This window comes from Drosophila santomea, chromosome 3L, assembly GCF_016746245.2.
Source record: "Drosophila santomea strain STO CAGO 1482 chromosome 3L, Prin_Dsan_1.1, whole genome shotgun sequence".
In the NCBI taxonomy this organism is placed as follows: Eukaryota; Metazoa; Arthropoda; class Insecta; order Diptera; family Drosophilidae; genus Drosophila; species Drosophila santomea.
The window spans coordinates 19,296,790-19,324,063 of NC_053018.2; the positions used below are offsets into that span (position 1 = coordinate 19,296,790).

At 42.5% G+C, this 27,274-nt stretch overlaps 3 protein-coding genes across 7 annotated transcripts; 1 reads left to right on the forward strand and 2 right to left on the reverse strand.

Moving 5' to 3' along the window:
* The first annotated feature begins 105 nt into the window (after window positions 1–105).
* Window positions 106–5,601, forward strand: LOC120449341 (TBC1 domain family member 9). Of its 2 annotated transcripts, XM_044006103.1 has the most exons (11): window positions 106–258; window positions 731–897; window positions 1,302–1,560; window positions 1,613–2,174; window positions 2,230–2,378; window positions 2,448–3,843; window positions 3,908–4,125; window positions 4,184–4,413; window positions 4,519–4,857; window positions 4,915–5,003; window positions 5,068–5,601. In XM_044006103.1, exons 1-11 carry the CDS (start codon window positions 215–217, stop codon window positions 5,377–5,379), a joined length of 3,765 nt encoding a protein of 1,254 aa, XP_043862038.1. In that variant the 5' UTR covers window positions 106–214; the 3' UTR covers window positions 5,380–5,601. The 2 variants fall into 2 exon arrangements, with proteins under 2 accessions (XP_043862038.1, XP_039487681.2); XM_039631747.2 differs by having other exon boundaries at window positions 4,184–4,857.
* Window positions 5,602–5,610: 9 nt separating this feature from the next.
* Window positions 5,611–8,515, reverse strand: LOC120449342 (pre-rRNA-processing protein TSR1 homolog). The gene is made up of 4 exons (XM_039631749.1): window positions 8,317–8,515; window positions 6,687–8,254; window positions 6,368–6,634; window positions 5,611–6,311 (listed from the first exon to the last, which is right to left on the reverse strand). The coding sequence occupies exons 1-4, from the start codon at window positions 8,420–8,422 to the stop codon at window positions 5,802–5,804; spliced, it is 2,451 nt and encodes an 816-aa protein (XP_039487683.1). The 5' UTR covers window positions 8,423–8,515; the 3' UTR covers window positions 5,611–5,801.
* Window positions 8,516–8,725: 210 nt separating this feature from the next.
* On the reverse strand, window positions 8,726–25,165 carry LOC120447522 (ras-related protein Rab-26). 4 transcript variants are annotated; one of them, XM_039628954.2, is made up of 7 exons: window positions 23,351–23,428; window positions 15,456–16,155; window positions 13,871–13,981; window positions 11,137–11,245; window positions 10,395–10,505; window positions 10,167–10,311; window positions 8,726–9,824 (listed from the first exon to the last, which is right to left on the reverse strand). In XM_039628954.2, the coding sequence occupies exons 2-7, from the start codon at window positions 16,113–16,115 to the stop codon at window positions 9,710–9,712; spliced, it is 1,251 nt and encodes a 416-aa protein (XP_039484888.1). In that variant the 5' UTR covers window positions 16,116–16,155; window positions 23,351–23,428; the 3' UTR covers window positions 8,726–9,709. The 4 variants fall into 4 exon arrangements, with proteins under 4 accessions (XP_039484888.1, XP_039484889.1, XP_039484890.1 ...); XM_039628955.2 differs by lacking the exon at window positions 23,351–23,428 and adding an exon at window positions 21,344–21,565; XM_039628956.2 differs by lacking the exons at window positions 13,871–13,981; window positions 15,456–16,155 and having other exon boundaries at window positions 23,351–25,165.
* Window positions 25,166–27,274: the final 2,109 nt, after the last annotated feature.

Here is a 27,274-nt window from a genome sequence, read left to right on the forward strand (position 1 = left end):
CCTATTCTTATGTACAACTAAACGTAATCTTTTGAATTCAAAAATCGCGCGCTGTGTGCACCCATTCACAATAGATCGCTTCGTTCTTCGTCCGTTTTTTCGCTTTCTAGCTAACGGGCACACTTGCCACAAAAACAACAATCAACGCTCGATGCAGAATTAAACAAAGAGTAATTTTGTATTTAGAGCCTCGCACGGGCTAAAAACAATCAAAATGTGGATTCAGCCCAAGGAGCTGCTCCTGCCCTCGGCATTTTGGTGAGTTATAGCCCAAATCCGCAGCTAAATCGCAGAATTCCGAATGTCTAAATTAAAGGGCTGCATGAGTGTGTGGGTGAATTGGGATGGACGGCATGTGTATAAGCAATTTTATGTTTATGGAAGATATCTCATGGAATGCGATTATCGCGAAGTGCAGGCGACACGGGGAACAGTCAATCACGTATTTGGACTATGCATAAACGTCTTACTTGCCGTTAGTTAAATTGCATTTGTTGATAACTCAGTAAGCCAAAAGTTCAAGACTCCAACTCTTCGGCTCGTCGGTTCTGATTTCGAAACGCAAAAAGTGGCAGCTGTGTAAAGTCAGCTTGAAAATTGATTTCCAACTGTTTCCTGCTGCGTAGAAAAATGCAGACACCCTCCCTCTAGAATATAGCTCCTATTAAGTGGGGCCGTCCCACCTTGATACGCCGATTTTCAAAGAGAATCCCATCATTTTCGCCCACAGGATTGCCGAGATGCACTCGAGATATTTTGTCCTGCAGAAGAGACGTGGTCATGGGGAATCCCGCGGATTCGGTTCCATGTTGGTGGGCACCTACGACAGCGTGATGAACACCAAACCGGCTCCCTATCGCATCCTGCACCAGACGCCCTCGTCGGAGGTGTCTTACGGTAGGTTCAATATCTCGGACTCATCCGCTCTATCAGTTCCAGCATCTCAAGCCTGTGCAGTATGCCTAGCAATCTGTGACCGTGAATCATCGGGCTTTGACTCGCATTTATGGGAGTATGCCAATATTTCTTTCATCTACGGTTCCCTCAGCGCTTACGTAAACACGGAACGGAACTGATTACAAAAGCTTTGGAGGCTGGCTCGTTCCTTTTGTTATTCAATTTATATTATATTAAGAAAAGAATGCGGTAGACGGAGTGGGGTATATACCCCACTATAAGTCATTTTTTATCACAAAATCCATAATGCCCATTATATTAAGGATCAGTTAAATTACTTGTTCTGTAGTTCACGTGTTCTATAGTTCAAAATTTATTTAATAACTAGAATCTATTCCTTACAGAAATCGCCATTGGTATAACCCAGGATGAGATTGTTAAGGATTGGGAATGGCTGAAAGCAAATCTTTTTAAAGTGCTGGACGAGATGGAGAACGAGGACGAGGTGACCAACTTCACCATATGCAAGATCCAATCTCTGTACACGCAAAACAATCAAGATGACACTGGGGAATCGGCTGATTTCAAGGTTATGAAATCAAAGTTTAGACAGATTTTCAAAATGCCCGAGGAAGAGCGTTTAGTTAACTGCTATTCGGCCACGTAAGCATATGTTTCTTTTAAAAGTCTCTATTTACTGAATATTGAATTCCAGTTATGTAAAAAACAAGATACCAAGGCAGGGTCAGCTTTACATTTCGCTAAACCATGTCTGCTTCTACTCCTACATGCTGGGTCAAGAGATAAAGCGTATTATACGCTTCGCAGAGCTTGAGGACATCAGCCGAAATGCGAATACCATCTATCTGAAAACCACCAATAACATGACCTACAACTTTACAATGCTCTTTAACGCCAGCGAGGCGCATTTATTGATTGAGCAGCTCAACAAAATGGCCATACAGCAGCTAATCCATGATCCAGATAGTCCTGTAGTCGACCACGATACTTCAAATTTCTCACGGTTGGGTGCCAAAACGTCCAAGAAACCCGTGCTACTGCGCGATTTGACAGCTCGCCAGAAATCCGAGGAGTTCCGAATTTATTTTCGATTGCCACAATCGGAAATAATTGACGGAAAGATTAAGGCTAACATCTGGACACCCTACTCAAAGCGGTTCAATTCGGGATTTATCTACTTATCGCCGAACTTCTTTTGTTTTCGTAGCGATGTAAAGGATTTGGTCAGCGTTGTTATACCCATGAAGACCATAAAGGTTCGCTGAAGAAATTGCCTAATTTCGATTAAATTAATTATGGTTTCCACTTTAGAGCGTTGAAAAGAAGGACGATGGCCAGCAACGGTTCGAAAACCAAATTGTAATTATTACATCGGAGAATGTGCCTTTCATGTTTGCTCATATTGTCGACAGGGATGTGTTAATCTCCAAGATCACAGACCTTCTGGCACGAATTCATGTGTAAGTATTAAATTGAAAATCTATTTCTCTCTAATTCTCGATCCTAACAATACCATCTATTCAACGCAGTCCTGTGAGTCGCGAACGTGCCAAATATGATATTTCGTGGAGCAAGCAGACCGCGCTGATGAACACATTCAAGACACAGTTCAGCGCAGAGATCATACAGAAGCAGGAGGAAAAGATGATGCGCTGGGAGGCGCATTTCCGGGACTTCGGACGAGGCATTGGAATGTTTCGCACAACAGATGTGATAAATTTAATAGTGGAGGGTATTCCCGACAAACTGCGGCAGGAGATCTGGCTGATATTCTCGGGGGCAATCCACGACAAAGAGATGAATCCCGGACTGTACGAGGATCTCGTAGAGAAGGCAGCCTGCATAAAGAACTGCTTTGCCCACGACGAAATAGATCGGGACTTACCGCGTTCGCTGCCCGAGCATCCGGCATTTCAAAGCACTGATGGCATAGGTGCTCTGCGGAGAGTCCTTCAGGCCTATGCACTGCGCAACCCACAAGTAGGCTACTGTCAGGCCATGAATATTGTGTCGTCGGTGTTCCTGCTCTTCTGTGATGAAGAGAATGCCTTCTGGATGCTGGCCAGCCTCTGCGAGAACCTACTACCGGATTACTACAAGGATAAGGTAGTGGGCGCCCAAATCGATCAAGGTGTGCTTAACGAACTGGTGGAGACGCATTTGCCCGATTTGCACGGCCACCTGGAGCAGTTAGGAGTGATTAAGATGATTTCCATTTCCTGGTTTCTTACCATCTTCATGAGCGTGATCAGCTACGAGAGCTCGCTGCACATCCTGGACTGTTTCTTTTACGAGGGCGCGAAGATTATCTTTATGATTTCACTGCAAATCATTGAATGGAACAGGGAAAAGCTGCTGCACTGCCAGGATGATGGCGAAGCCATGCTAGTTTTGCAGAACTACTTGGAGGGAATCTACAATCCGGAGTACCAGGTTCCTCCTACGACGGACAAACGGAAGATGGAGCGTAAAGTCCAGACACAAACAGTTCAGACCCTAATCCACGAGGCATACACAAAATTCGGCGAGGAAATCACACAGCAGCGCATCGAGGAGTTACGCAACAAACATCGCCGCTTAACGATGCGGCAGTTCGATATCGACAACGAGAAGACCATTGTTAAGGCCTACGTCCAGAATGCGTATTTCAGCCGCAGTGAACTGCATATGCTGCTCACCATAATCCGGGAGGAAAAGCACGCCCTCAAGTCTCTGCAACAGCAGCAGCAAAAGGTTCAATGCCCCTTATCTGAGACTCCCCAGCTGGTGCCTCAGTCCCCAAGCAGACCGATTCAAGATGCCGGCGCATTTGGAGGCAGATACGAGGCTTACAGTGTCAACTATGAGGTATTCCACACGCTTTTTACGGAACTCACGCCCTGGCGCAAGTGCGTCAGTGTAGACATTGGCGAAAAACTGTTCAGGGTATGTAACTAATCGTGGGATAAGCATTGGCATGAAACTGTATGTCTCTGTTTTCGTTTTCCAGCTTACAGATAAGAAGGGAACTGGCGTTCTCGACTTTGGACAGCTCATCAATGCCTTGGGCCTGGTCTGCTCCAACAAGAACATGGAGAAGCTGAAACTCCTTTACGTTCTGCATCTTCCGCCTCTGTTGTCCAAAGCGGAGATTGAGCGTTCACGTCGCCCGCGCCCACGCATAAAAGATGATGCCGAGGAGGCTTTCGAGGCGGAGGATTTCTTTGAGTGAGTTGTTTTTGAGAACCAACCTATTACGAACTAAAACCATGAATCTCTTATTTAGTAATGACGCCTCTGAGTCGATGGAAGCGCTGCCCTCGCCCTCGGATCACAACTTTGATGCCGATGACTTTGCCCTGATTAGTGCCACTCAGCATCTGCACAACCTGGCTGGAATCTCGGGCAACACATTTATGGACCTGTCACGCACTCCCAATCTGTCGCTGAACTCTAACACCTCCTCGTTGGCGCATCGCAGCTCAACCTTCTATGTGGACCTGCCGGGACTCCAGGGTACTGCAACATCCACTGATGCTGGGCGGGACGAAGACGAACTCCAGCGAGAGCTTCGCCAGCAGGGCCGTTACGAATCGATTGACACATTTTCGGATATTTCAGATCTGGGAGCGGCACGCATTACGCCGCCCGGACTGGCTGCGGCAGCCGGAGCAGCCTCTGCTGCGGCCGCTGATCACATGCTTCTCAATGTCGAGACTATTTCAAATTTCTCACAGATCAGCGACCTAGTTGCGGCCACACGGCTGGAGCGTGCCGACTCGAATGCCACGGACTCGCGCAGCTTGGGCAGTCTTGGCTATCTGCTGGACCAGCCGGATGAAGGCGCTTCTAGTTCGCAGCACAGCATTCCCCACATGCGTAAGGAGAATTTTCAGCTGTTGTGGCGGAGCATCATAGAGATCATGGGTCTGGTCCAGGATGAAGAGATGCAAAGGGCTTGTAAGTAAAGACTTTAAAAATTGAAAGTACCATTCAAACCTGTTATTCACTTTTGAGATGAGAATCTCCTTGAGCTTGGCAACAGCAACATTAAGAAGGAGCCCAGCCTGGAAAGCTTTACCCAGCTAAACATGGGTAGCGATGAGGTATGTCTTGCTTTGTCCTTTGAAAGATACTCAATAACCACAGAAAAACTGGATCTACCTTCAGCAACCGGATAGCAATGGCAATCCGACCACTCCCGCAGCAGAGCCCATTGGCACCACACGCCTCTTTGTGGCTTTGGAAGAGGAGCTGCGTCAGGCGAGCGGAAAGTCCCGGACAACAACGACAAGCAGCGGGGACAGCAGCAGCAGCAGCACTAACATTTCCGAGTCCTGGCACATATCTATCAGCCAGTTCATCGCTACGGTTTTGACCGTCAACAGCATTGTAAGAGGTTTCCAAACATCCATCCAAATAAGCGAACAGATCGAGCAATTGCAAAAGAAGCGGCGGAAGTGTTTGTCTACCAATTACTGAATTATCATAGTCCTATCCCTTTCCTATCCCCCCAAAAATGTATTAGCCATATTCTATGAGAACCTGACCGACCCCTTATCCTTGTGCAATGCGACAAGCTTTTAAACGTATCCATGTTATATGTATGTATATTGTATTGCCTCTACCGTTAAGTTAAGACAATTGTTTGTGAATATAATTCTATTATTCCTATTATACAACGCAGTCACATATAAATAATGATCGAAGTGGTTTTCTTTTATACATACTTTATGTACTTTTCGGGTGACCTTTCCCGTTTGGACATTTCTTAGAGTTTAAACTTTTATAGGTTTAAATGTAACAACAATAATATAAAATCATTTCAGAAGTTATTCACATTGTCCATCGATTACTTCAGATTCCCATACGAGTTCGTGGGTTTTATCCATCCATTTACACACCTACTCTTCCATGGCGACTTGCTGGGAGCTTCTTCTGTTTGCCGACGCATGTTGTCGTTCGTGCTCCGCCGTTCGCACTAGACACTCTTCGTAGGTCCATTTAGGGAAGACTCTCTTGTAGAGGTACATGAAAGCAGTGTCGTAGGATCGCAACTGCCCATCAAAGTAGCACTTCATATGACCGTGCGTGCCCAGCGACTCCTTGATGTGTCCCAGGCGTCCGCACTTGGTTCTTAGTTTCACTGGCTTGAAGTACTCGACGTCCTCCTTGTAGAAGAACATGTATCGAATTGAAGCTGACTTGCGATTAATACGCATGGGATGACCGCTGAGAACAACGCGCTTGAGAACAATGCGATCCGGATTGCAAGACAACAGGCGTCCACGGGCCACCAGCGCCAGGGTGGAGTCGGGATTCACTTTGAAGGCCAGAACGGCTGCCGGAGGGAACTGAATCGGTGCGTAAAACGTGGCGCAAACTGTCTCGTATGGACGGAAGTAGCGTTCGAACTGGAAAAATATAATCCATTAATAAAGATTTAATTTGATATGAGTCCAAATATTACCTTATGCTTATCCCCATTGGTGTGCTGACTGTAAATGGGATTCACAACAAAGCGTCGATAGCCGCACTGGATGATCAACTGTTCCTTAGACTTCAGCGGCACCTCTGAGTCGGGCATTCGCTGCAGTACTACGTTCATTACGCACATCTGGTGCTCGTGAGGTAGCATTCCATACACGATAATATTGTCTGTAAGCTGGGCAGACTTGAAGGCATTCCAGCGACTTTCAGGAACATTGATCACATAAAGAGTTACATAAAAACCAGGCTGAAAGCAAAATAAGTAAGCTTATAAAACCTAAATTAATAAATATCCTTACCAACACGCCCTCGAACTCCTTGCCTTCATTAAGAATCCTACGCTTGGTGCGGTCGAAGTTCTGGAACTGATAGATGCGAGCATAGTCAGCGGGCAGATTCTCCTTGGCATCCCAGGGCGATGTTCGGAAAGACTCCAAGCCGCGGTATTTCTGGAACCTCTCTCGAGCAGGCACATCCAAAGGAGTGTCAATCTCATCGGGCCAAAGCTGATCCGTGCGTGCTTGCTGCAGTTTCTTAAGAGTCTCACGCTCCTCCTGGAAGTCCATCTGCTGATCGTATTTTTCGTCGTTGATAGCAGCCTCCGAGGCCACGGACACGCTATCCTGGAACTCCTCAGTGTCTGAATCCCGCCTTTCGTACTCATCCTCAAATGATTTGTTGTCGCACGACATGAAGTCCCCATCATCGTCTTCTTCGTCCTCATCATCGTCATCATTACTCATGTCATCGTCATCCTCCTTGCCGTCTGGGTCTTCCACTTCCTCGACATCCGGAATCCAGGCAGCCTGGTACTCGCTATAGCCCTTGGGAACACGCTTGACCAGCTTCATTTTCTTAGTTTCTGCCTGCGAGGCGGCGATCTCCTCCTCAGTGGGCCACGTCTGCTCTGCGTCCATGGGGTCGGGTATGTTTTCGCTTTGGAGAGAAGTGCGCTTAAGGGGATCACTGCGATCCAAGAGACGCACCTCGTCATGTTCGCCGTCGCGAGATTTATCTAGCTTATACGGATCTGGAGGGGCAACAACCTGGCTAAGCTGGAAATCACCCAAACCGGGAATGTGAACCAAACCATTCACGTTTAGAGATTGTCCGCGTAAAAAGCCAGTGACTTCTAGGGTACCCAGATCGTCGCTGGGATCTGAACTCGGTTTAAACTCTACCACATCGCCAAAGAGATGTGGCCGATTGGCAACGTTATGAAGGATGCGCTTCTTTTGGCCGCCAATGCGTCGCATCACATTTAAACCTTCGCTGGCAGTGTCCAATTGCATAATCTTCTCCTCGGGCAACAGCTTTGAAATGATCTTTTGAGCCGCCTGCTTGGCAGCAGAACGACGCTTGGGATTGATTGACTCCAGATCCATTAGGGCTACCACCGGAGTGGGTATTCCCTGAGCAGATATCATGTTAAAGATTCGTTGACCCCAGCGGTCGAATATCTCGTCATCGCCAAAGGCGGCGGAGGTCAAAAGCAGGGTGGTGTCGCAAACCTTCAGGTAATCCAGGGCAATTAGCTCATTTCCACGACCCACAGGTGGTGAGACAAAAGCAAAACGCTGCTTGAACCTTGGAAGATTGATGTAAACAATGCCACTTGGGGAGTTCTCCACCACCAATTCGCTGTCGCAGCTCTGAAGGATTTCCAATGCGGACTTGGGATCTATCTGTTCGTGCATGGGTAGTAGGCACACGAGAAAGGGAGCTGTGTTTTGACCACCTAGCTTCCTCTTTTGCTCCAACACCTCCTCCCTTTTATTCCTCCGCAGCTGGTTCATCTGGTTGCGACGCTGCTCCTTGCGCTGTTGCTGCTTGTGCTTGTGGGAGATGGGCCTCAGTCCAATCTTTCCTGTGGTAGGTAGCACCATGTGGGTTAGAACTCTGGAGGATTCCTTTAAGATTTTCACATACCTTTTTGGGCATTGTCTATGGCTCCTTTGGAGCGATGACGACCCGTTTTGTGAGCCTTGTTCGCTTGTTTCAGCGGCCCGGGCCGATGAAACGCGTGATCCGCCATAGTTAACGTTAAATTGCAATCAATTTACGCTGTTTAGTTTCTCAAGCTAGAGCACATGTTCTGACAATACAATGTTTTTCTCGATATCTCTACGTTATTGTTGATATCGATGTGAAGCGATGTTTTGCAAAACATCGCCTTAGCGCTTAACAGCAGTGGTGAGTATGCTAGAACGCAGCTGCTAACAGCTGCTGTTTTGGGCGCCAAATTCAAAAATCTGTTATTGTACTGTACAGCCCTTCCAATGGTATATTCAATTCCCAAAAATGAAACAAAAAGCTTCTTTGTTTTTTAAACCACATTCAATGTAAATATGTATTTGCTGTTTATGGTATAGACTTGACGTCTGCTTGAATATAACGCTGTTTAGTAGCTAATTTACATCCATCCCGTGATATACGCATGCGTCGGATTCTTTATCTTTTGCTGTAGTGCCTCAGAATATAGTATATGTATGTTCAACTGCCTTTGATTATTTCCAACACCTTTGTCTGGGCGCGCTATTCAAATTATTTTCGAATGGGTTTATGACTGGGCTTACACTGGCGTAATTAGTAATAATTAACTTAATTGCGTAGGGTATTCATTAGTGGGGAATGTAAACAATTTCCAGGGCCCTCGAGTGGACCTAAAACTTAACGATAGTCCATAACACTTAACAAGTAGGAGTGAATCAATAGAACTAATAGTAGGTAAATTGAGTGATTGTTTCTCATTAATTGGAATTGTAGCATCCCGAGATCTCCTCTAGGTGTTTTAGGTAGGTTTATATTCTCCAAGCAGTGCCATCCTCAGAGAAATCCAACGGCGTGCTGGATAAATCTCAATGTTGCATGATTTTGCTGCGTTCCGTCGGCTCTCTCATTAAAGTAATTTATGCAGTTGTATATGGATATTTGTATGTATATATATACATCTATATATATATTGTTCAATATTTATGCCGCAATGCCAATGGCCTGCCCTATAAAAATTATGCGTATCGCGTCCCGTTCCGCCCCGAAATCCCCATTACATACAAAACATGCCGAGTTCTCTACCTTCCCTCTAGGGTCTTACAAAATTGGTGCAATCTTATCGAGTGTCTTTGTGATTTTCTTTTTTGTCGTTTTGGGTTTGGTTTCAATAAATGCAGAATTTCGACTCTGCGCCATCGCCAACTTATCCTTCTGTATTCTTTCGAGTGCCCCACTTCCCATCTGAACGGACTGCGGGGCTATTGTTTTCTTTGTGCGCGGGATCGGGAGGATATGGCTCTTCTGTCATCCACAAGTTGGCCAACGACAATTACATGTTCCTGCATTGGGCGCAAACCGAGCGCGCCTTTGTATTGTCACGCACAAAATCATGCACATTGAACTTTCCATCATCGCCGTGCTCATAGCCGCGACTCTTCAGTTGCCTGAAAATGAGAATAAAGCGATTAGATACTGGGATGGGATACTTTCTAAGAATTCCACATTCTGAATTCTGATAGTAATTCACTTATCTGCTTATAGAGATATTAGGTCTTAAAACACAGTATGGATTCGAGTATTACAAATCAAACAAAACACTATGGAAGAAATTAAAAATTATTTCTGCTGCATTTAGTTGTAGAATTCAAAAACTATCTATATAAACAAGCATAGGTAACGTGTTTAATGGTTGCCGTAATATGTGTATTAAATCAATATCCCCCTTAATATACCTGCCCAATTGGAAACAAATCTAATTTAGAATGGAGTTGCAAGGCAGAACTCACCTGGCCACCGCTGTGAAGGACAGCTCCACATTGAGTCCCGTCTTGGCCGAGGTCTCCATGAAGGGCACGTTGTGCTCCCGCCCCAAACGCTCCCCGTCTTCCCGCTTCACCTGTCGCTCGCTGCCGCTGCAGTCGGCCTTGTTACCTGGGAACGAAACGAAAAGTGGATTCGATTCGAAACTCGTAAGTTGATTAAGCTTAATCAAAGCCCTTTAGCCGATCTCTCACCAATTAAAACGATGACCACGTCCTCCTGCGCGTACTCCCGGATCTCGCCCAGCCAGGCGCGTATGTTGTCGTAGGTGGTCTTGTTGGTCACGTCATATAGCAGCAGCAGAGCTTCGGTTGAAAAATTTAATTAGGTTTAGTCTCAATATGCAGACAAGGGTCAACTGAATGAAGTGTAGAAATAGGATTAAAAATAAAACAATTAAAACTATAAATATTTATTCAGGGTTCAATAAATACGCGGATGATAAGGTGTGACTTCAAACTACTACATTTGTCATTATACATAAATTACTGAATATATGTGAATATATATGAATATATCCGCAAATAAATTACCCCTTTAATATATCCTAATAATAAATAATACCTCTTTATTTTAAAATGCACCAGAAATATTATAGAATCTGTTTTTTAGCATCCCTAAAAATTGAAGTTCTTTGAATAAATAGTGCCTCTTATAATTTTAAACAAATTTTAATGACATCCGAGAAGTTCCTTTCTTTTATAAAGAGCGACTGTTCATTGGGTCTTAGGAGTGCGATTGATTACAGTTCTCAATTGGACCGAAATATTCAAAATAATGATAATTTTAAGTTAAGGACTTAAAAAATACCTAAAACATGTATTTGCACAGCTACCTACAAAATAAAGTATTAAACTTGTACTCCATATCTAATGCATTTCTTATGGAAAACATTTTTTGCGCGATTTTCTGTTGCAAAAGTCGTGGGTAGCTCACCATGCGCGTCGCGGTAATAGGCGTGGGTAACGCTCCGGAATCGCTCCTGACCGGCTGTGTCCCAGATTTGCAGCTTGACGCGCGTTCCATCGACGACCACCACTTTGTTCTGTTGGTATTTTATAATTGAGCGATATTTAATTTATTATTTTATTATATTAAATGCAAACGCGAAACAGGGCCGTGGAAATGCAGTTGGTATGTAAAATGCAATTAACGAAACGCTCATGCACAAAAACCGTGCCACCGCACTACAAGTAGAAGGGGAGTAAAATGCTTGCCGAGGAGGGGGATATCGTTGCGTATGCTTAATACATATCACTTATGCGCAGCGTGGTCTCTACCCAGAATTCACATGCAGACTTCTTAGAAGTAAAGGAGAACGAGGTTGGTGGAGTATTCATAAGGACGGGCAGACGACTTCCATGATGAAAGCCAAAAGGTCGAAGGATCCGGCAGACAGAGCCACCTCCTCTTCCGTTTTGCCTTTATCCAAATAATGAGCAGCAGACGTTGCGGGTTTTTACGGCCATTGGCATCACGATGGCCCCATGTCATTCCACCACTAACTACTTAGACAGTCAGTCAATATCATTAAAGTGCACAAGCCAAGGAATACACAAAGAATTACACAGAATATACACGGCATACAGCAAAAGGTTCATGTACGGGGTGTATGATATTAACGTGAATATGTGGCATATGCTTTGATTTGATTTCTATTTCTGAGAAAGTAACACGACTGAAAAGATGAGCCGAGAATTTCTTGCGCAGCATAGGATGGGCTAATGAAGCTACATTTATATGTATGATTTTTTCAGATGATTTTTTATTTTAATGATAGTAAAGAAATGTGTGAAATTAATTCATTCTTTGTCACAATTAAAAATTTGTTGTACTGATAAGAATCTCACGAAAACTAAAAATGTTACTTAAATTTATATATTAATTGTTGCTTTTCAACTGTAGCCTCAGCAAAAACATACAGGAAACGTGGGAAACGTATATTCAGGTTTATACAATTCTGAAATATGAACATAAATAAATGAATTGGGACACATATCATACAACACTCAAATGGATAACTTTTCGTACGTCTAGGTAGTTCAAACATTTAATTATCCATAAATTGGCAGGCAGTCATATACAATATTCGTTTACTTTATACTTTGGCCAAGAATCAGCCAAGTTGAAAAATCAACATGAGCAACTCCCCAGCGAATTAAATTTCAGTTCATTCCCCAATGGCCCACTTTGAAACCGGTGAGGTGGGTGTGGGATACTCAATGGAGAGGAGGTGAATCCCCGAGGCCACAGTTAGACAATGGCAGAGTCGACATATTTAATATAGAAAACATGGCAACAATTTAAAGTCAAGGAAACGCCAAACGCATGGGGCACTTGTAAAATCTCCCGGTACGGAGACAAATAGTAGTGGACGGAGAAAGAGATAGTGGGAGATATGTAACACGGGTAGCTTAATAAATTTATGAGCCATGAACCACAGAGGAAAGAGGATGTATGGAAGGTCACAGAGTGGAGCAAAGGAAATGCCTGCGGGCAGGATAACAAAGCACCTAAATGTTAAACCGCGCACAATAATAAGCACACTGAACAACAACAACATCTAGTTAAATACCCCAAAGGAGAGCAAACACACACACACACACACACAGAGACACGGGTAAGACATCTACAAGTCCTTTTCAAGTTCACATGCTTTTTAATAAATAGTACCCCAAGGATCTTTATCTCTATCAACAGAGCAAGAAGTTGGGGTTGAACAAGTACTAAACGTAAAGAGGACAACCGCAGGCGACTACAAAATCATGAAAACCACAGCCCATAGACGGGTCAGCGAAAGAGACGGAAACAAGCGGGTAGAAGGAGACAGAATCAGGTGGGGTGGAAAGAGACAGACAGAGAATGAGCCTTGACAACTGTTGAGAGGACTCAGAGATTGATGGAAAGAAGGAGCAAGAGTGGCACACAGAAAGAAGTTGTTATGTTCTACTATTATAAATTATAGGTATAGTAGCATTAAAATGGATTATACAATTGTAGCGTTGTAGATGTCTTTCAATTACCTGCTAAACTAAATAGAAAACACCATAGTAATATACGAGCAGTAAAACGAGTACTTTGGCATAAATTACGTGACTAGATCCTGCATGGCTAATCTCAGTTCCTGAGTTCTCGATGTTTATACTAACGGACAAACGAAAATTGCGGAATTAAATCGGCTAGTGATCCTTCTCACTTTTATATCTGATTTACTGATTAAAATTCTCGCAATAACAAAAGCACATACTATTATGTCGGTGTTAATGAACCCTTAACGAATATTAAATAGTTTAAAATTTCTACAAGTTAAATAACTAACTTAATTGTTAATTACATCTGATGTTTTTAATACAAATAATTTTCCTAGTGTACCCAATGCTGGACAGCTCAAATAGATAGATAAATGATGAAGATTTAGTAGACAGACAAGTCAGAGATGTGAATAAACTGAACTGAGAGAAGGAGAAAACACTTATGTGGAAAGAACAACATTGATAGGAACAATATCCACAACAACATCAACAATAAGGACAAAAACATGAACAACAAGAAGGATAATGACAGTGACAACAATAAATATGTATACAGAAAGAGGGAACTGAACCGACAACAAACACACAGAGATTTGAACAGAATGGAAAAGAATACACGGCGGGAATAAAGCGCTTACCCTAAAATCAATGCCAACCGTGCTGAGGAAATAACTCGGCACATATCGACCATCGCGGAAACGGATCAAAAGTGAGGTCTTGCCCACTCCCGAATCGCCCAGCATTATGACCTATTTTTCGGATGGGGCGCCGAAGGAAGCCAAGAAAAGCCGGAGAAAACCATGTGATACGTAAATTGTTATGTACATTGACGTGGTTCGATTTTTCACATTATAATTTATGCCGCACCCTACTGTTTCCATCTAAATATTTAATGAACTGCTTCTGAATTTTACATGCTAGCGGGAGTGCTGAATACACTCAGTTGCGGGATATCCTTACCCTAGGTAATTTCCCCTGCACACACACCTAAAATCCTTTTAAAGGTTACTGCTGATGGCTGGTGTTGACTCGACTAAAATACGCAAAGTTAGTTTGGTTGTGCAAACATGCAATTGCTGATTTTCAGGAAATACCCCAGGTGCTAGCTGCTAACCAAGCACAAAAGTTACATCAAAACAGTGAGGAAACCCATTAAAATACACGAATAAAAAATAATAAAAACAATGGAAAATAAACAAATAAATTATACTAATAAATCAATATGCCAATTTTAAAGTGTTTCTCTTTGCCTTGAGTTTAATATCCGCTCTATTCATGTGCGAAATAATAATTCAAATGATGTCTTTAAATGTGTTAAAGCTGCCTCGATGGATTCTTCAACACTCCACATTCAAGATTTAACGAGCGAGTCAAGTAAATGAAATTTTATGCAGCTCCTGTTATATATGTACATTTTTCATTTTCACGACTTGGCTGGCATTTGGACGACGGGGAGTCTTCGGGCGCCCGAAGACCTATCATAATTCCCCAGAATTATTCTAATCAACAGCAGCTGCAGGTCTGTCTATCAAAATGTCGCAAAAAACTTTGGTTTTGCTCTCCGAATTTCTGCTCGTCCTTGTTGTCTGGGCATTTATTTTCCTCTGTCACTCTGCACTTTATTGAATTTTATGACTTTATTTTTGGCTGCTTATGTAAATCACATTGTAAACCAGGCCAAAAGCCGATCAGGGGCGGCATCGAGTAAAAGCCGGCTCGTAAAAGTCGCAGGCAGTCAAACAAAAGGTATACTATATAAATCAAATTGCGGCCTCACGACCAAGTCACTGGGCGAGGTAACTCGTCAAGTTGGAATAAAAAAATACACGTAATAAAGTACATATATTTTATTTTTTCTTGAGAACGCCTTTGTTGTCGCCTTTCGGAAAATGCAAATTGGCAGTTGACAAGCTGAAGTAAAAAAGGGATTTTTCATCGTGCAACTTTATTTTGAAATGAATGGGGAAGTATTCCTAAGTATTAATTACGAAGTGTAATGTGTTATTGTTGGCAAATAAATAAATATTTCAACTTCCAACTTATATGGAAACAAAAAATGAGTGGAAACTCTTTAACTGCCTTCTTCATATAATACTTTTTGAAATATTTACTCAATACTAAATTAGTTAATGCCCCCATAACTTTTACACTCTTACACACTTTTATTGCACTTACTTCCCAAGTTTTTCCTCACTAATTCCCCACTTTCCCAGTCTTATTCACCTTGCCCATGATATCGAATTCGTCCTCCTCCTCCGGCGCCTTGCTCGATGAAATCATGCGGATGAGTGCTCGTCCAGCGTTCTTGCAGAGCGCTGCGCTGGCTCCCTCATTTCCCGGTCCCGGAGCAACTTGAGCAGGTGCAACAGATGGCCTAGCCACTGCAGTTCCCGATCCTCCACCTCCGGCTCCTCCTCCGGAATCCAAAAGTGGCTGTTGCTCCGCCGCGCTGGCCAATCGCACGTTATTCAACCGGGCCATGAAACCATTGCCAGACGGCACATGATGTGATTGCGATTGCGATGGCAACTGCGATGTCTGCGGAGCCTGATCCCGGAATATGGAGGCAGATGTCATGTATTCCGGCAGCAAGGGCTGCTGGGAGATGGACTGCTGGCGCTGGTGGACAATCACGCTGGGTCGTCTCTTCGGGTAGCCATCGTCGTCCGAATCGTCAGAGGCAATGCCATTGATCTTGTCCAGGGTTTTGGGTGGCAGCTGACCAGGTGTAATGTGCTGCCAGGTGGGCTTGACCAGGGACTCCCGGCGAGTGGGGGATCCACTGGCCAACGGTGATGGGGTGGCCAACGAAATGGAGGGCTTGCGGGAGCCCGATGGACTAGCGATGGAGTCACTCCGATATCTTGTCTGCTGTCGACGCATCTTCTTGAAACCTCTTTACTTCCTGCTGATTGGCCGGATTCTATATTTAACACACGCACATAAATCAATAATCTCGCCTCGGATGTCGGCTGTGTCTTCATTATTGATGGGCAGAAAACACCAACCCCCAGGGGGAAGTAACCCAAAACTAAAGTTTGTTTAGGTCTCAGATACATACTCACACGCACACAGACTTTCATAATTACACTCAGTCGGTTCCGACAAAGTCATTTAAACTCATTAAAAGCATAAACAAGATGGGAACATTCATTATCGTACGGGTTTGTACAGAAAGTACATGAATATTTTGACATAAAACAATAAACGACCAGATGCAAATTGAATGTAATTTCCACGCTTTCTCTTTTTTGGCCAAATGAAATGAAAACCGAAACCCACAAATGCTCCGGTGCTCCGGGGCCACAAAACAACAACTGTCGTTGACAACAGTGGTGAAAGTGGGCGGGGGGTGGATACAAATGGAATGGTGGGTGGTGGGCGGTGGGCGTTGGGCGGTGTTTGGTTGCGGTTGCTGTCGCTAAATCAACAGTTGGCAAGCAAACCGCAAGGCCACCAAAAGCGAAAGCAGAAGCAAAATCAGCGAACCGTAGCTGTGGCTAACTAAATTTTTGGTAATTATGCATTGGCTCGTCCTGCAGGAGAAAGTTGCTGGAGTGGCCGAGTGGGAAGAGGGGTGAAGGGAGCGGTGTCAAAGGTTAGTATAGGTCCAACTCTGTGATTAACTACCGCTCATTTGTAGCCACGAATTGCCTAGGCGCCCATATAATTAAGTGATTACAAATACAAAGCTTGTATGTATGTTGCCACTATTCTTAGCATACTTTTTGGGGCCGAAAAGAGTTGAGTTGATAAGGTGGCGTTCCCCGTTTCCCATTTTTCTACATTTATTTGTAAATTACAAGATAAGGAAACGTTTAACATAAAACATTATTCGTGTATAAAAGACAATAAAGATTAGATTTGAAAATAAAAATTACAAGTGCCTATTGCTTAAACAAAAATTCATTCTTAAGTTTTCTATAATAAGAAAAGCAATCAGCTTGCTGCTAGCTTAAGTGCGCAGAAGATAAAATCGCACATAAACATCTAGAAGGTTTCTATTGAATCTAAATCAATAATTTCAATAATACACAATGCATACATTTCCCACCTAACCGATTACATAAACTAGAAATCACATTTCATCTACCTAAAATTGCTGAACTCTTATTTACTTTGATGGCTTTGGGATTGCTGCTGGCAGCAAAGCAAAATTCATCCGAAATTTAATTTAATTCGCAGCTCAACAAATGGCCAAATGCTAATACATAAATCAATATGGTTGTTGGGCTTTCAATTTCCAGACAAACCCCTTTTGATTTGCCTGATTTGGGATGGGATTGAGGCATTCCAAGCTGATTTATCAAAGTTTTGGGACCCGTAGATCCCATCCAACCCACGCGAATTGCAACCTGTCTTTATTTCGTTAACTTCTCCTTAAAGCGTTCTTTTTATTGCGGCCTTCGATGGTTAAATGCAGGTCAACGGTAGCGAACACGTGCGCATTGTTAACGGCTTTTCTGAGAGCAGTTAAAACGGGGCAAAGTGCTAAGGATGGAATAACAATGAAATCGGTTAACACAGGGACAAATTGTAGAAATGGCGAAAGGCGCATAAACTATAATTTAAGACTAACTGAAGCACCTTAAATTGTTTTTAGAAGAATTTTTAATATTTTTGTATATATTTGATTCCTAAAAAGCCGTAAGGCAAAGTTTTGTGTTTAAGTTTAACAAAAATTATTAACTGAGGATTATAAAATGCAGATACTTTAAAATATTTCAAAAGCACCTGAAAAAAACAATTCATGAGCAAATTGATTATAAAAGATTCCGCAACAGAAACCATTGAAATCGGATAGGATTTTAGCCAAGGACAAAAGTTTAATTTTACCAATTACGAACACATTCCTAGCAACGCACACAAATTGGGACCTTTAATTATGCCCGAATCAAATGTAACTCTACATAGACATTTTTGCGGCCTACGGGCATTTCGCTTGCCCTTATGCAAATATGAGAAATGATATTCAAAAAGTTGACCCTTTTTCACCCATCTTACCCGGCTCGCGGGTCAATGAGGTGTCAATCCATGAAACAGTCTTTCCAACGTCCATCGAGCAATTCACTTAAATCAACTTAAAACGCAGTGCCTGATAACAAAAGTTTTTAATTGGGTTGTCGCAGCTTTTGCCCCAGCTGAAGCTCTTTTTTCTATCTCACCCTACAGATTGAAATAATACTGTTACTGAATAGAATTTATCTTTAAATACAAATTCTGCAACTAAAATATGATTAATACAATTCATGTAAATGGTATCCGTATGAAGTTCATTCCATTCAGAGGACTTTTAACTTTGGAAATAGATGATTAAATTCGGAGATGCTTTTTCCAGTGTATCCCATCGCTGTAGGTGACAACGACAACAACCAAAAAACGGAAAAGCAAAAAAGGAAAAGCGAAATTTCCTTTCCCAGAGTACACAAAATTTGTCCAAAGTTAAAAGTTAAGCAGCATTTTTCAGTTCCTTTCATAAATTGGGTAAGTAGAATGAGAAGTTCCCGTTCCCGTTCCCGTTCCCATTTGCAGCTTGCCGTGTAAGCACACAAAGCGAAAGGAGAAAGTGTTTTGTCCGCCGGGAAGAAAGTGGAGGAATAGCCACCGTGACGGTTCATTGCACAGCTGTGCACAGCCACCGATGCCACCGATGCCAACGAAGCTCCCACGCAACACAGAATGCTCATGTAAGCGTACAAGTAGCTCCTGCCCACGCATACACACGCACAACAGGACACAACCACGAGGCAACGAGAAACACACAGATGTAAGGGCACTCTGACTTACATTCAATTTAGCGTTCAATCACGCCGCTTAAACGGCAACAAGGAGCAGACAGAAGCGCCAGACAATGGTTTCCTGATTGCACGGACAGCTTTAAGGAAATGACGAGCCAGATGGATGGACTGGAATCCACGCAAAAGGACATACAGTTCGAATATATAAAGTGGGAACAGAAAATGATAAACTTGATAATCTGCTCAAATGCAATTAAAAAACATTAAATCAAATTTATATAATAATATCCCAATAGTATAACCTAGAAGCCTATATTCATTGACTACGACAAACAAAAAACCAATTTTTAGAACAATAAACAGAAAAAAACTTACCGATAAGCCGATGTAATTATATATTAATTTTAGTCGCTCGATTTTATTCAAATAAAACCATATTGCAAAACAACATGTGTTTTCAAATCACAGCGCATTGTGATATTTCTCCTATTTTTTTTTTGGTTTTTCCTATGGGAGCTATGTGATATAGTGTTCCGAACCGGGTCGTTTGAATTACATATGTAATAATGCAATAGAAAGAACACTTTTGGAAAGGTTGGCAGATAGCCTTAAAGCTAATAAGCAATTTCGGGTAAAAGATGGGCAGACGAACATGACTATATGGACTAGGCTGTTGATACCGATTAAGAATGTATATACTTCATATGGTAGGCTTTACATTTTGATAAAGTGTTACCGGTATTGGAGACCCCGACACGCAATTTTAAAAACAAACTCTTATGAACTATTAAGTTTCTGCCACTCTTTTTTAGTTTTCCACATATCAATCCAGCTTTAAAATGTATTAAGAAGTGAATTAATAGGGTAAATACTTTATTAAAAGCTCTATTATTCTGCTTATCTCCGTAGAACTACTCACCACTGAAAATTTTGTGGGCGAGATAGACAATTCACAGGACAAAAGGAGAAATGCTTGCGCATAAAGCGGTTTCATAAAACTTTCAGCCAGCCACACAACAATTTAGTTCCAGTGCATATTAGTGGTTCTTCAGAGCGGAGAGACAAAGGAGGAGGTTATTTTGGAGGAAGAGCACTCGCCACCCAGGAGATTTGTGCTTGTAATCGGCTTAAACGACGATTCAAGTGACTTCCACCCCAAGGGGACGGCCCCAGGAAATTTCGAAACGACAAGAAACAGGACACCTGTGGCAGTGGAAGAAAAGTTTTGGGGGCTTCCTAGACATATTCTCCTTACCCACGCGCCTTTGAAGTTTTTCAAACCGTCGTGGAGACTAATTAAACTAATTATTATTGCAAAAATCTATCACTCTCTTCCTCTCTCTCTGAATAATATTTAAAACGAAAAGCAACCTAAGAATGTACCTCAGTTTCGGTTTCATAAAGCTGATTTCAATGGGAAATCATCGCCTTGATCCTCGGAACTTTTGTTATATATAATGCGCATTTGAATGAAACCCGAGTCCGGGTAAACAACAATAGAACCTGGTTAAAATGTGACAGACATCAGGTTCGGGGATAACTTGGCTTATATTCAATTGCTTTGAACAAATTCCAATTTACATTTGACAATAAGCCAGTGGGAAACGTGTCGAAAATTCAACAAAATAATTGATTGATTTAATAATTCTTCGAAAACGACTAAACTGATTAACTAAAACTAAAACTTTGGCGGCAATGTGTTGTCTTTTGAAATATATTTACATATTTGCTTAACCGAATTTTAATAATAAGAAGTAATATAAACAAAAATTGTTTGTTTCTTTAAGTTGCGAAATCGTTAAACACAAATTTCCAGAATAATGTATAATATTTCTGTACCAAACTTTTTGGAAATTTTTAACTTCTTAGTATTGAGAAACATCTATGATACGTCCAGTTTATTTTTATAACAAATACTTGAGACTTGGCCACTTAACATTACTATTAAATATTTCCAGTCAATTTGTTCATTTGGTTTTCTTTTGCACTTTTGGAAGAAATGTGCATATGTGGAATTTTTAACGCAGTTGCACACATTTTATAAAGCATTTATATTTTTGTACCAACACCATTCTTTTGAACAGATTAACCCATTAGAAGAAACCAGAAATTCCGAAATCCACTCAACGCCACAAAAGCCGAAAGAATGTTGGTTACAAACATCTTCCGCTGCCCTTGAATTATTGAGTACCAAGCGAAAGCCAGTTCACCATAATTGTTTTCATTTATTTTTAACTCGCGCAGGACCTTGTCAAATCACCCAGACACCACCAAACACCAGCACACACACGCGCGCAGGATGTTAAAAGGGTATAAATAATAAAAATAAGAAAGGTAATAAATAAGAACTGCCGCTTAAATGCAAGTGCTTACTAAATGTTTACGAAAAGTAGTAGGTCTTTAATAAGCGCGCCCCAAAGAGCCAAACACAAACCAGCACTTCAATCTACTTGGTTTCGAAACTCGCGACCGAGTGTATTTTCGGCTGCAGCTGCTGGCTCAGCCTTTGGTTGGTCACCTGGCTGGCAAATTCGGATAAGCTGCGAGGGATGCGATGGATGCGAAGGATGTGCAGGATGCGCGACCGATGCTTATCGGGACACACAGCTAGACTGACTGGCGGGCCCAGGAGAAAAGCATCGTCACATCAGTCCCAATCCCTCGCAGCAGCCGAGTCCTTCGGCTCCGCTTCGATTTCAGTTCGAGTTGCAGTTCGTGTGGCTTCGGTTACTTCGGCTTTGCTTTGGAATCAGGCGCAGCAGCAACCCTGGCCTAGAAACGTGAAAGGTTGAGGGTATCGGGAACGGGAACGGAAAGGGAAGGGGCTTGAGAAGATTTCAGGACTCAGGTGTCTGTTCGATAGGGTGCTCCATTTCTTGCCAGAATATTCTCCTCACTTCCATACCTAATTCTGCTTCAGTGCGTTGCTTAGAGCCAAAAGTCCAGCTACTTTTCGAATTGAACTCATGGGGAATACACAAAAATATTTATATTTGTAATATACATATATATAAGAAAATTCTTGAAACACACATATGCAATACAAATGCTCCAGCTATAGAAAATAAATAAATTTAAATATTATGTATATAATGTTCCGATGCTTAACACATTTCAGTTGTTACTCACTCAACCAGTGACCCACCCTGGTGGAGAAATGCTCATGCCCCGAAGTTGAGCACGCGCTTAGTGTTGCAATGGGGAAGTGGGAAAAGCGGGTTAGCAGGAGGGAAATCAGCAGCAACAGCTTCCAAGGCAACTGAAATCCGTTGCACTTGAACTTCACTGGCGGCCATTGCGGTGGCTGTCTGTCTGTGTCTGTGTCTGTGTCAGGGTGTGCGCGTGTGTGCCTGTGTGCGGGCGTGAGGGTGAGTGAGTGTGTAACTGTGTGTGGTGCTGATTGTGGTGAGTGAAAGTGAAAGGCAACAGCAACAGGTCGCGCGAGTCTGTGTGTGCGCGCTGCACACATTGTCACACACAGGCAGCCATCAATGTCAGCACAACAACGTGGAAAAGGTCGAACGCAGATATTTATATTTACCGCGCGAGAAAAAATCAATTTCGGGGATTTCAACATGCCCGCCAAAAATAGAAAATCTCCGCGATTACCCGAACAATATGTTGCCTATTTAGCGGAGTAAAAAAGTGCACTGCGAGAAAGGTTTTACACATGTCCTCGTCATTTAGAAATTATTTAGGCGCAAAACTAATTTTTGGTACTGTCTTATAGTAATAACATGTCTTTCTACTGAAACCTATAAATAACCAATAATTGGCATTACCACAAATCCTATATATAACCTACATATAACTGGCATTACTACAAATATTAACAATTAAATGAATTTAGTTTAGTTATGCGATTATAACTAAGCCATAGTCCCCAGTGCCCCGAAGGCAAAACTTGTTTCACCAAAGCAGCTGGGCAGCTCTTCCCCAATTAGGTACACACAGCAGGCCAGTGCACACAGACATACTCTTACTACAAAAGCGAACCCATTCGAATGTGCGTCAATACATGGGCGGGGGTCAGGGGCGTCTGGCTAGGGGGCGGGGTCAGGCTACTGTGCGGGTTTCATGCAGCAGGCAGCGCTACGGATTCGCCCACAATCGCAAGCTTAAGGCCAAGCGAGTTCCGCAACTCTGCAACTCGAACCAAAATCTGAGAGAGTTACATTTCGCATTTAAGCTTACATATCATTTTAAAATTCATTGGTTTGGCTACCAGTTTACTGTTGCTCGGCACAATGCACATTTCTGTGATGTTGCTTTTACCGAGAAAATAGGTTATACAATGAATAGCCTTTGGCTCGAGTTGCAGAGAATGGGGTTAGAGAAGTTCCACTTACAAATTGTGGTACTGCTAGATTCAAAACTCACCGTAAGCGCGATGCCCACCGTGGCGGAAAAGGAACCCAGTCGGAACTCGCCCGTATTGTATTTGACCAGGAAGGAGGTCTTTCCCACGCCCGAGTCTCCCAGCAGGATCGTTTTGTGGTTGACCGTATCATCGAAGGGCTGCTGATAGGCGGTGGACGGGGCTGGGTGCATGTCCACTTCATCGTAGCGATACGATCGCCAACCATCGTTATAGTCATCGTCGTAGTCATCCGTTCCGTACGCATACATCTGCATAGCCTCGCGGGAGGGACGATAGCCAGGATATCCAGTGGCGGAGCGCTGGACGGGAGCCATGATGGCATCGTCGTGGTAGTGATGGCTACCCGTCAAGCTCTGCTGGTTGTGGTGGTGGTGGTGATGGTGGTGGGATGGTTGGTGATGGGAAGGTTGGTGGTGGTGCGAAGGATTGTGATGGTGTTGCTGCTGCGTCGTTGTCGTCGTTATCGAGGCGGAAACAGAGGCGGGCGCTGCGGGGGGATTGTAGCAGCCATCGCCGAAGGGCCGGCGACGCAGCTCCTCGATCCTGGCCTGGGTGGTCTCCGCATCCTCGAAGACGTCGTCGCTCATGCTGCTCGCGTCGTCGGGATGCGCTGATCCTGCTGGCGCTCCTCCTGCCCCTGGACCACCTTCACCGCCATCCGTTGCTAGCGCTGTGCTGGCCATTGGATTCGATTTTAGTGGATTGTGTCTTGGCCAAAAGCTGTGCTGAAGCAATTATCCTGAGCTTTCACTTAAGGCTTTCTCATTGGTTTAGCTTTGAATTGTGTCAAATTATCAAGGACCTCTCTTCTGACGATTTGGATGACCTCCTTTTGTGACGTTTCTTTCTCTTTTCTTTTTCTGAACTCTTTTTCAAATTCAAGCAGAGGTTATCGGACACTTGTGTCAGCATTCCACAGGACAGGATACGTTTTTTAATGGCGGTTTCGTTTGATCCACTGGTTAGCAAAATAATCTGAGGGTTTCTTTGTTAAGCTATTTCTCTTTTTTCGTACGTTCTCTTTGAGATTTTGACACTTGGCATTGCTTCTCCCAAAATAACTGTCTAGCTTTTATCGCCTCGCGTAGTTTTGACGTTTCCTTTGAGCTTTCTCTCATCGGCGTTTCCGTGCTTTCTCTTTATGACTTTGACATTTACTGTAGTCCGTCGCTGCCGCTGCCGCCGTCGACGTCGCTGCCGTCCGGTTGTGTGGCACGTTTTACTGAATGAATCCGCTTTTCGGGGCTTTCGTTTGGGGATGGGGTGGGTTGCCGTTGCTATTATTATTTCCTATATGCTATAAGCTTAATATTTTCGCCAGCCTTATCAGTTGGCCAGTTTTCCTAATCGCTATTCGTTAGTTTTTCGTTCCGTTCAATTGAACTAGGTATTGGTTTTCCCCTTTGTTGTATGGTTGTTTGGTTGTTTGGTTGCTTGGTGTTTTGTTTGAAGCCACTAATTAAATATTATCTATGTAAATTGTAGCTAGCTAAACATATTGACTAATATTTTATAGGTTATGCGCTAATTGGTGCTGTTTTCACTATGAATTAAATATTAATTTATCTATACGGTTCGCAACGATTTGCTTGGTGTTTTTCTTTATGTTTTGGTTAAAGCTTTTGGTTAATTTCTTTTTTCATCGTTAAAAGTGAAGACCTCCGTGCGTTTCGCGTCCCTCGTCGAAAATATTGCGATTGATTTTATGGGAACGGGTGTTATTTCAGTTGTTGGTCTTGGTGTTGTTGTTATTTCACTATCACAGCATAAATAAAATAATGTCATCGTCGTTGCCGCCCCCGCCACGCGAACCCTCGGCCAACATACAACTGGCATAAAATATCTGCAGTCGGCCACTTCCTTTCACATCCTTTCTGAGCTTTCGGCGCTCTTGTGCTTTCGCTCTCTCGCACTCTCTCTCCCTTTATGGATTTGCCATTTGAAGAGTTCGAAGAGGGTAACTAGTTCTCTTGTAATCAAGTTAATTATCAAATTTAATTGAATCGGAATATGCGGCAATGTATATGTGTCAATTTGTGATACGATAATAAAAGTAGAGCAAAGGAAAATTTATGCTCTACTACAGGCTACATACAGCGCAGCTTTCTGCATGCTGGAGTTAGTGTGAACTAACACTTTACTATACGTAGCTCCTGACTTTGATAAAAAGTTATATACCGGGCAGTGGTTTTTAAACCTTGTGTTTCAGATCTTTTTAAGGTCCTAGTGGGTCCGAGACATGTGGTCCTCTGCTCTAAGCATATTTGAGAGGACCTCGTTGAATCTATAGCTTTAGAGTAAAATTGAGCAGTGGGGATCTAGTTTAACTTCCGATCTGTGTCCTAGCTACTCGAGAAAAGGGGAATACAATTTGACGCTTGATTTTTATCGGAAATTCGAGATCTAAGCAGGCAAAAATCATCACAAGTCCTTAGGCCGGATGCCAAGTTATTAAGTGCAATAGCTAATGGTTAGACATCTCCCTGTAGCAATAACCCTGTGAGGTAAAAAAACCTAAAAGGACGGTGCCTGATTTTCAGGGAAAGAGTACATGTAATGAAAAGTGGATCCTTCGGTACGAAAGCAGCTTTGCCTGTGGAACCACACAGTAAAATTTTAACAGAATTTGGTATATAAGCTGGATATACACACAATGTACATGTGTCTTTTTAAGCCTATTTCAGTTTCATCGTCAGTCACTATTTTCCCTCTGGCGAGTAATTCTGTCTTTTACAAAACTCATAATTTACAGCAAAATCAACTAAACACAAGCCTTCATGGAAATATGGTCTTTGTTTGTATCTATCCAGCAATTCTTTCAGAAATATGTCAGTTTAATTCTGATTTAGGTCGCTCTGTAAGAGAGGTGCTAACAACGCCATTCCCAGACATCCATATACGGCTTCCTGAGCAGACATCTCAGTGCCAGAAATAAACTTTTGATCAAGATACTATAGCTATTGACGTATACTTAAATTGCCTCTTCTAATGTCATTAGTTGCTATGTTGCCACGCCACTCTAACTTAAGACAGTTTTGATATTTTTTTAGTTTTGTTACGGTCTTGTACATTTTTATTGATATGCCAAAAACTGTCAGCCATGCCCACCATAACGCCTGCAAACCGCCCAAAACTGCCACGCACACAGTTTTGAAAAATGTGTTGAATTTTTTTCATTATCTTAATTGTCTTTCAACTTGCATTATTTATATCGAGAATTGTCTGCAGCAGAGTTTCGAAACGCAGGACCTTTGAGAACGAAACTGAGAATTAGAAACTTGCTCAATCGCACGAACAGGACGAATCAAGCGTATCGACCTTCGCGACACTGTATTGACGCCCTGCTCTGCATCCCCGATTATTATTTTAAATATCAATCTAATTAAATTAAAGCTAATAGAAGTATAAGTCTTTTCAAAGACTTATACTTGCGGTACCATTAAAATTATATACAAAGTGTTTAAAAAGTCTTAAAGGTTAAGTCATAAGTCTAAATTGTTATTAATTAAATTAAATTAATTAATTAAATTTTACTTAACTAAATTAATAGTATTATAAGTGCAAGTCTTTAAAGTCTAACCTTCTAGTGCTATTAAGTAGTATATAGATAAAAATATAAGAAGAATCTGTTAAAAACTGCACTGGGATCTAGATGTAGTATGTATTTATTTAATACTTTTACTGTAAAAATAAGTCTATATTTCTATATGGGGGTTTTTAATTTGTGGTCGTTAGAGAGTGCATGGGTATAATGTTTTCGGAATATCTATAGAAATTAGCAAGACACGATTAATCCAAAAAAATCTACACATATTTTAATAGTGTGGGCGTGGTAGTTTTGGGTGGTTTGTGGACGTATGCAAAAAGGTTTTTTGGCAAATCTATAAAAAGTACTATCATCATAGTATTTTGTGCTATTTATA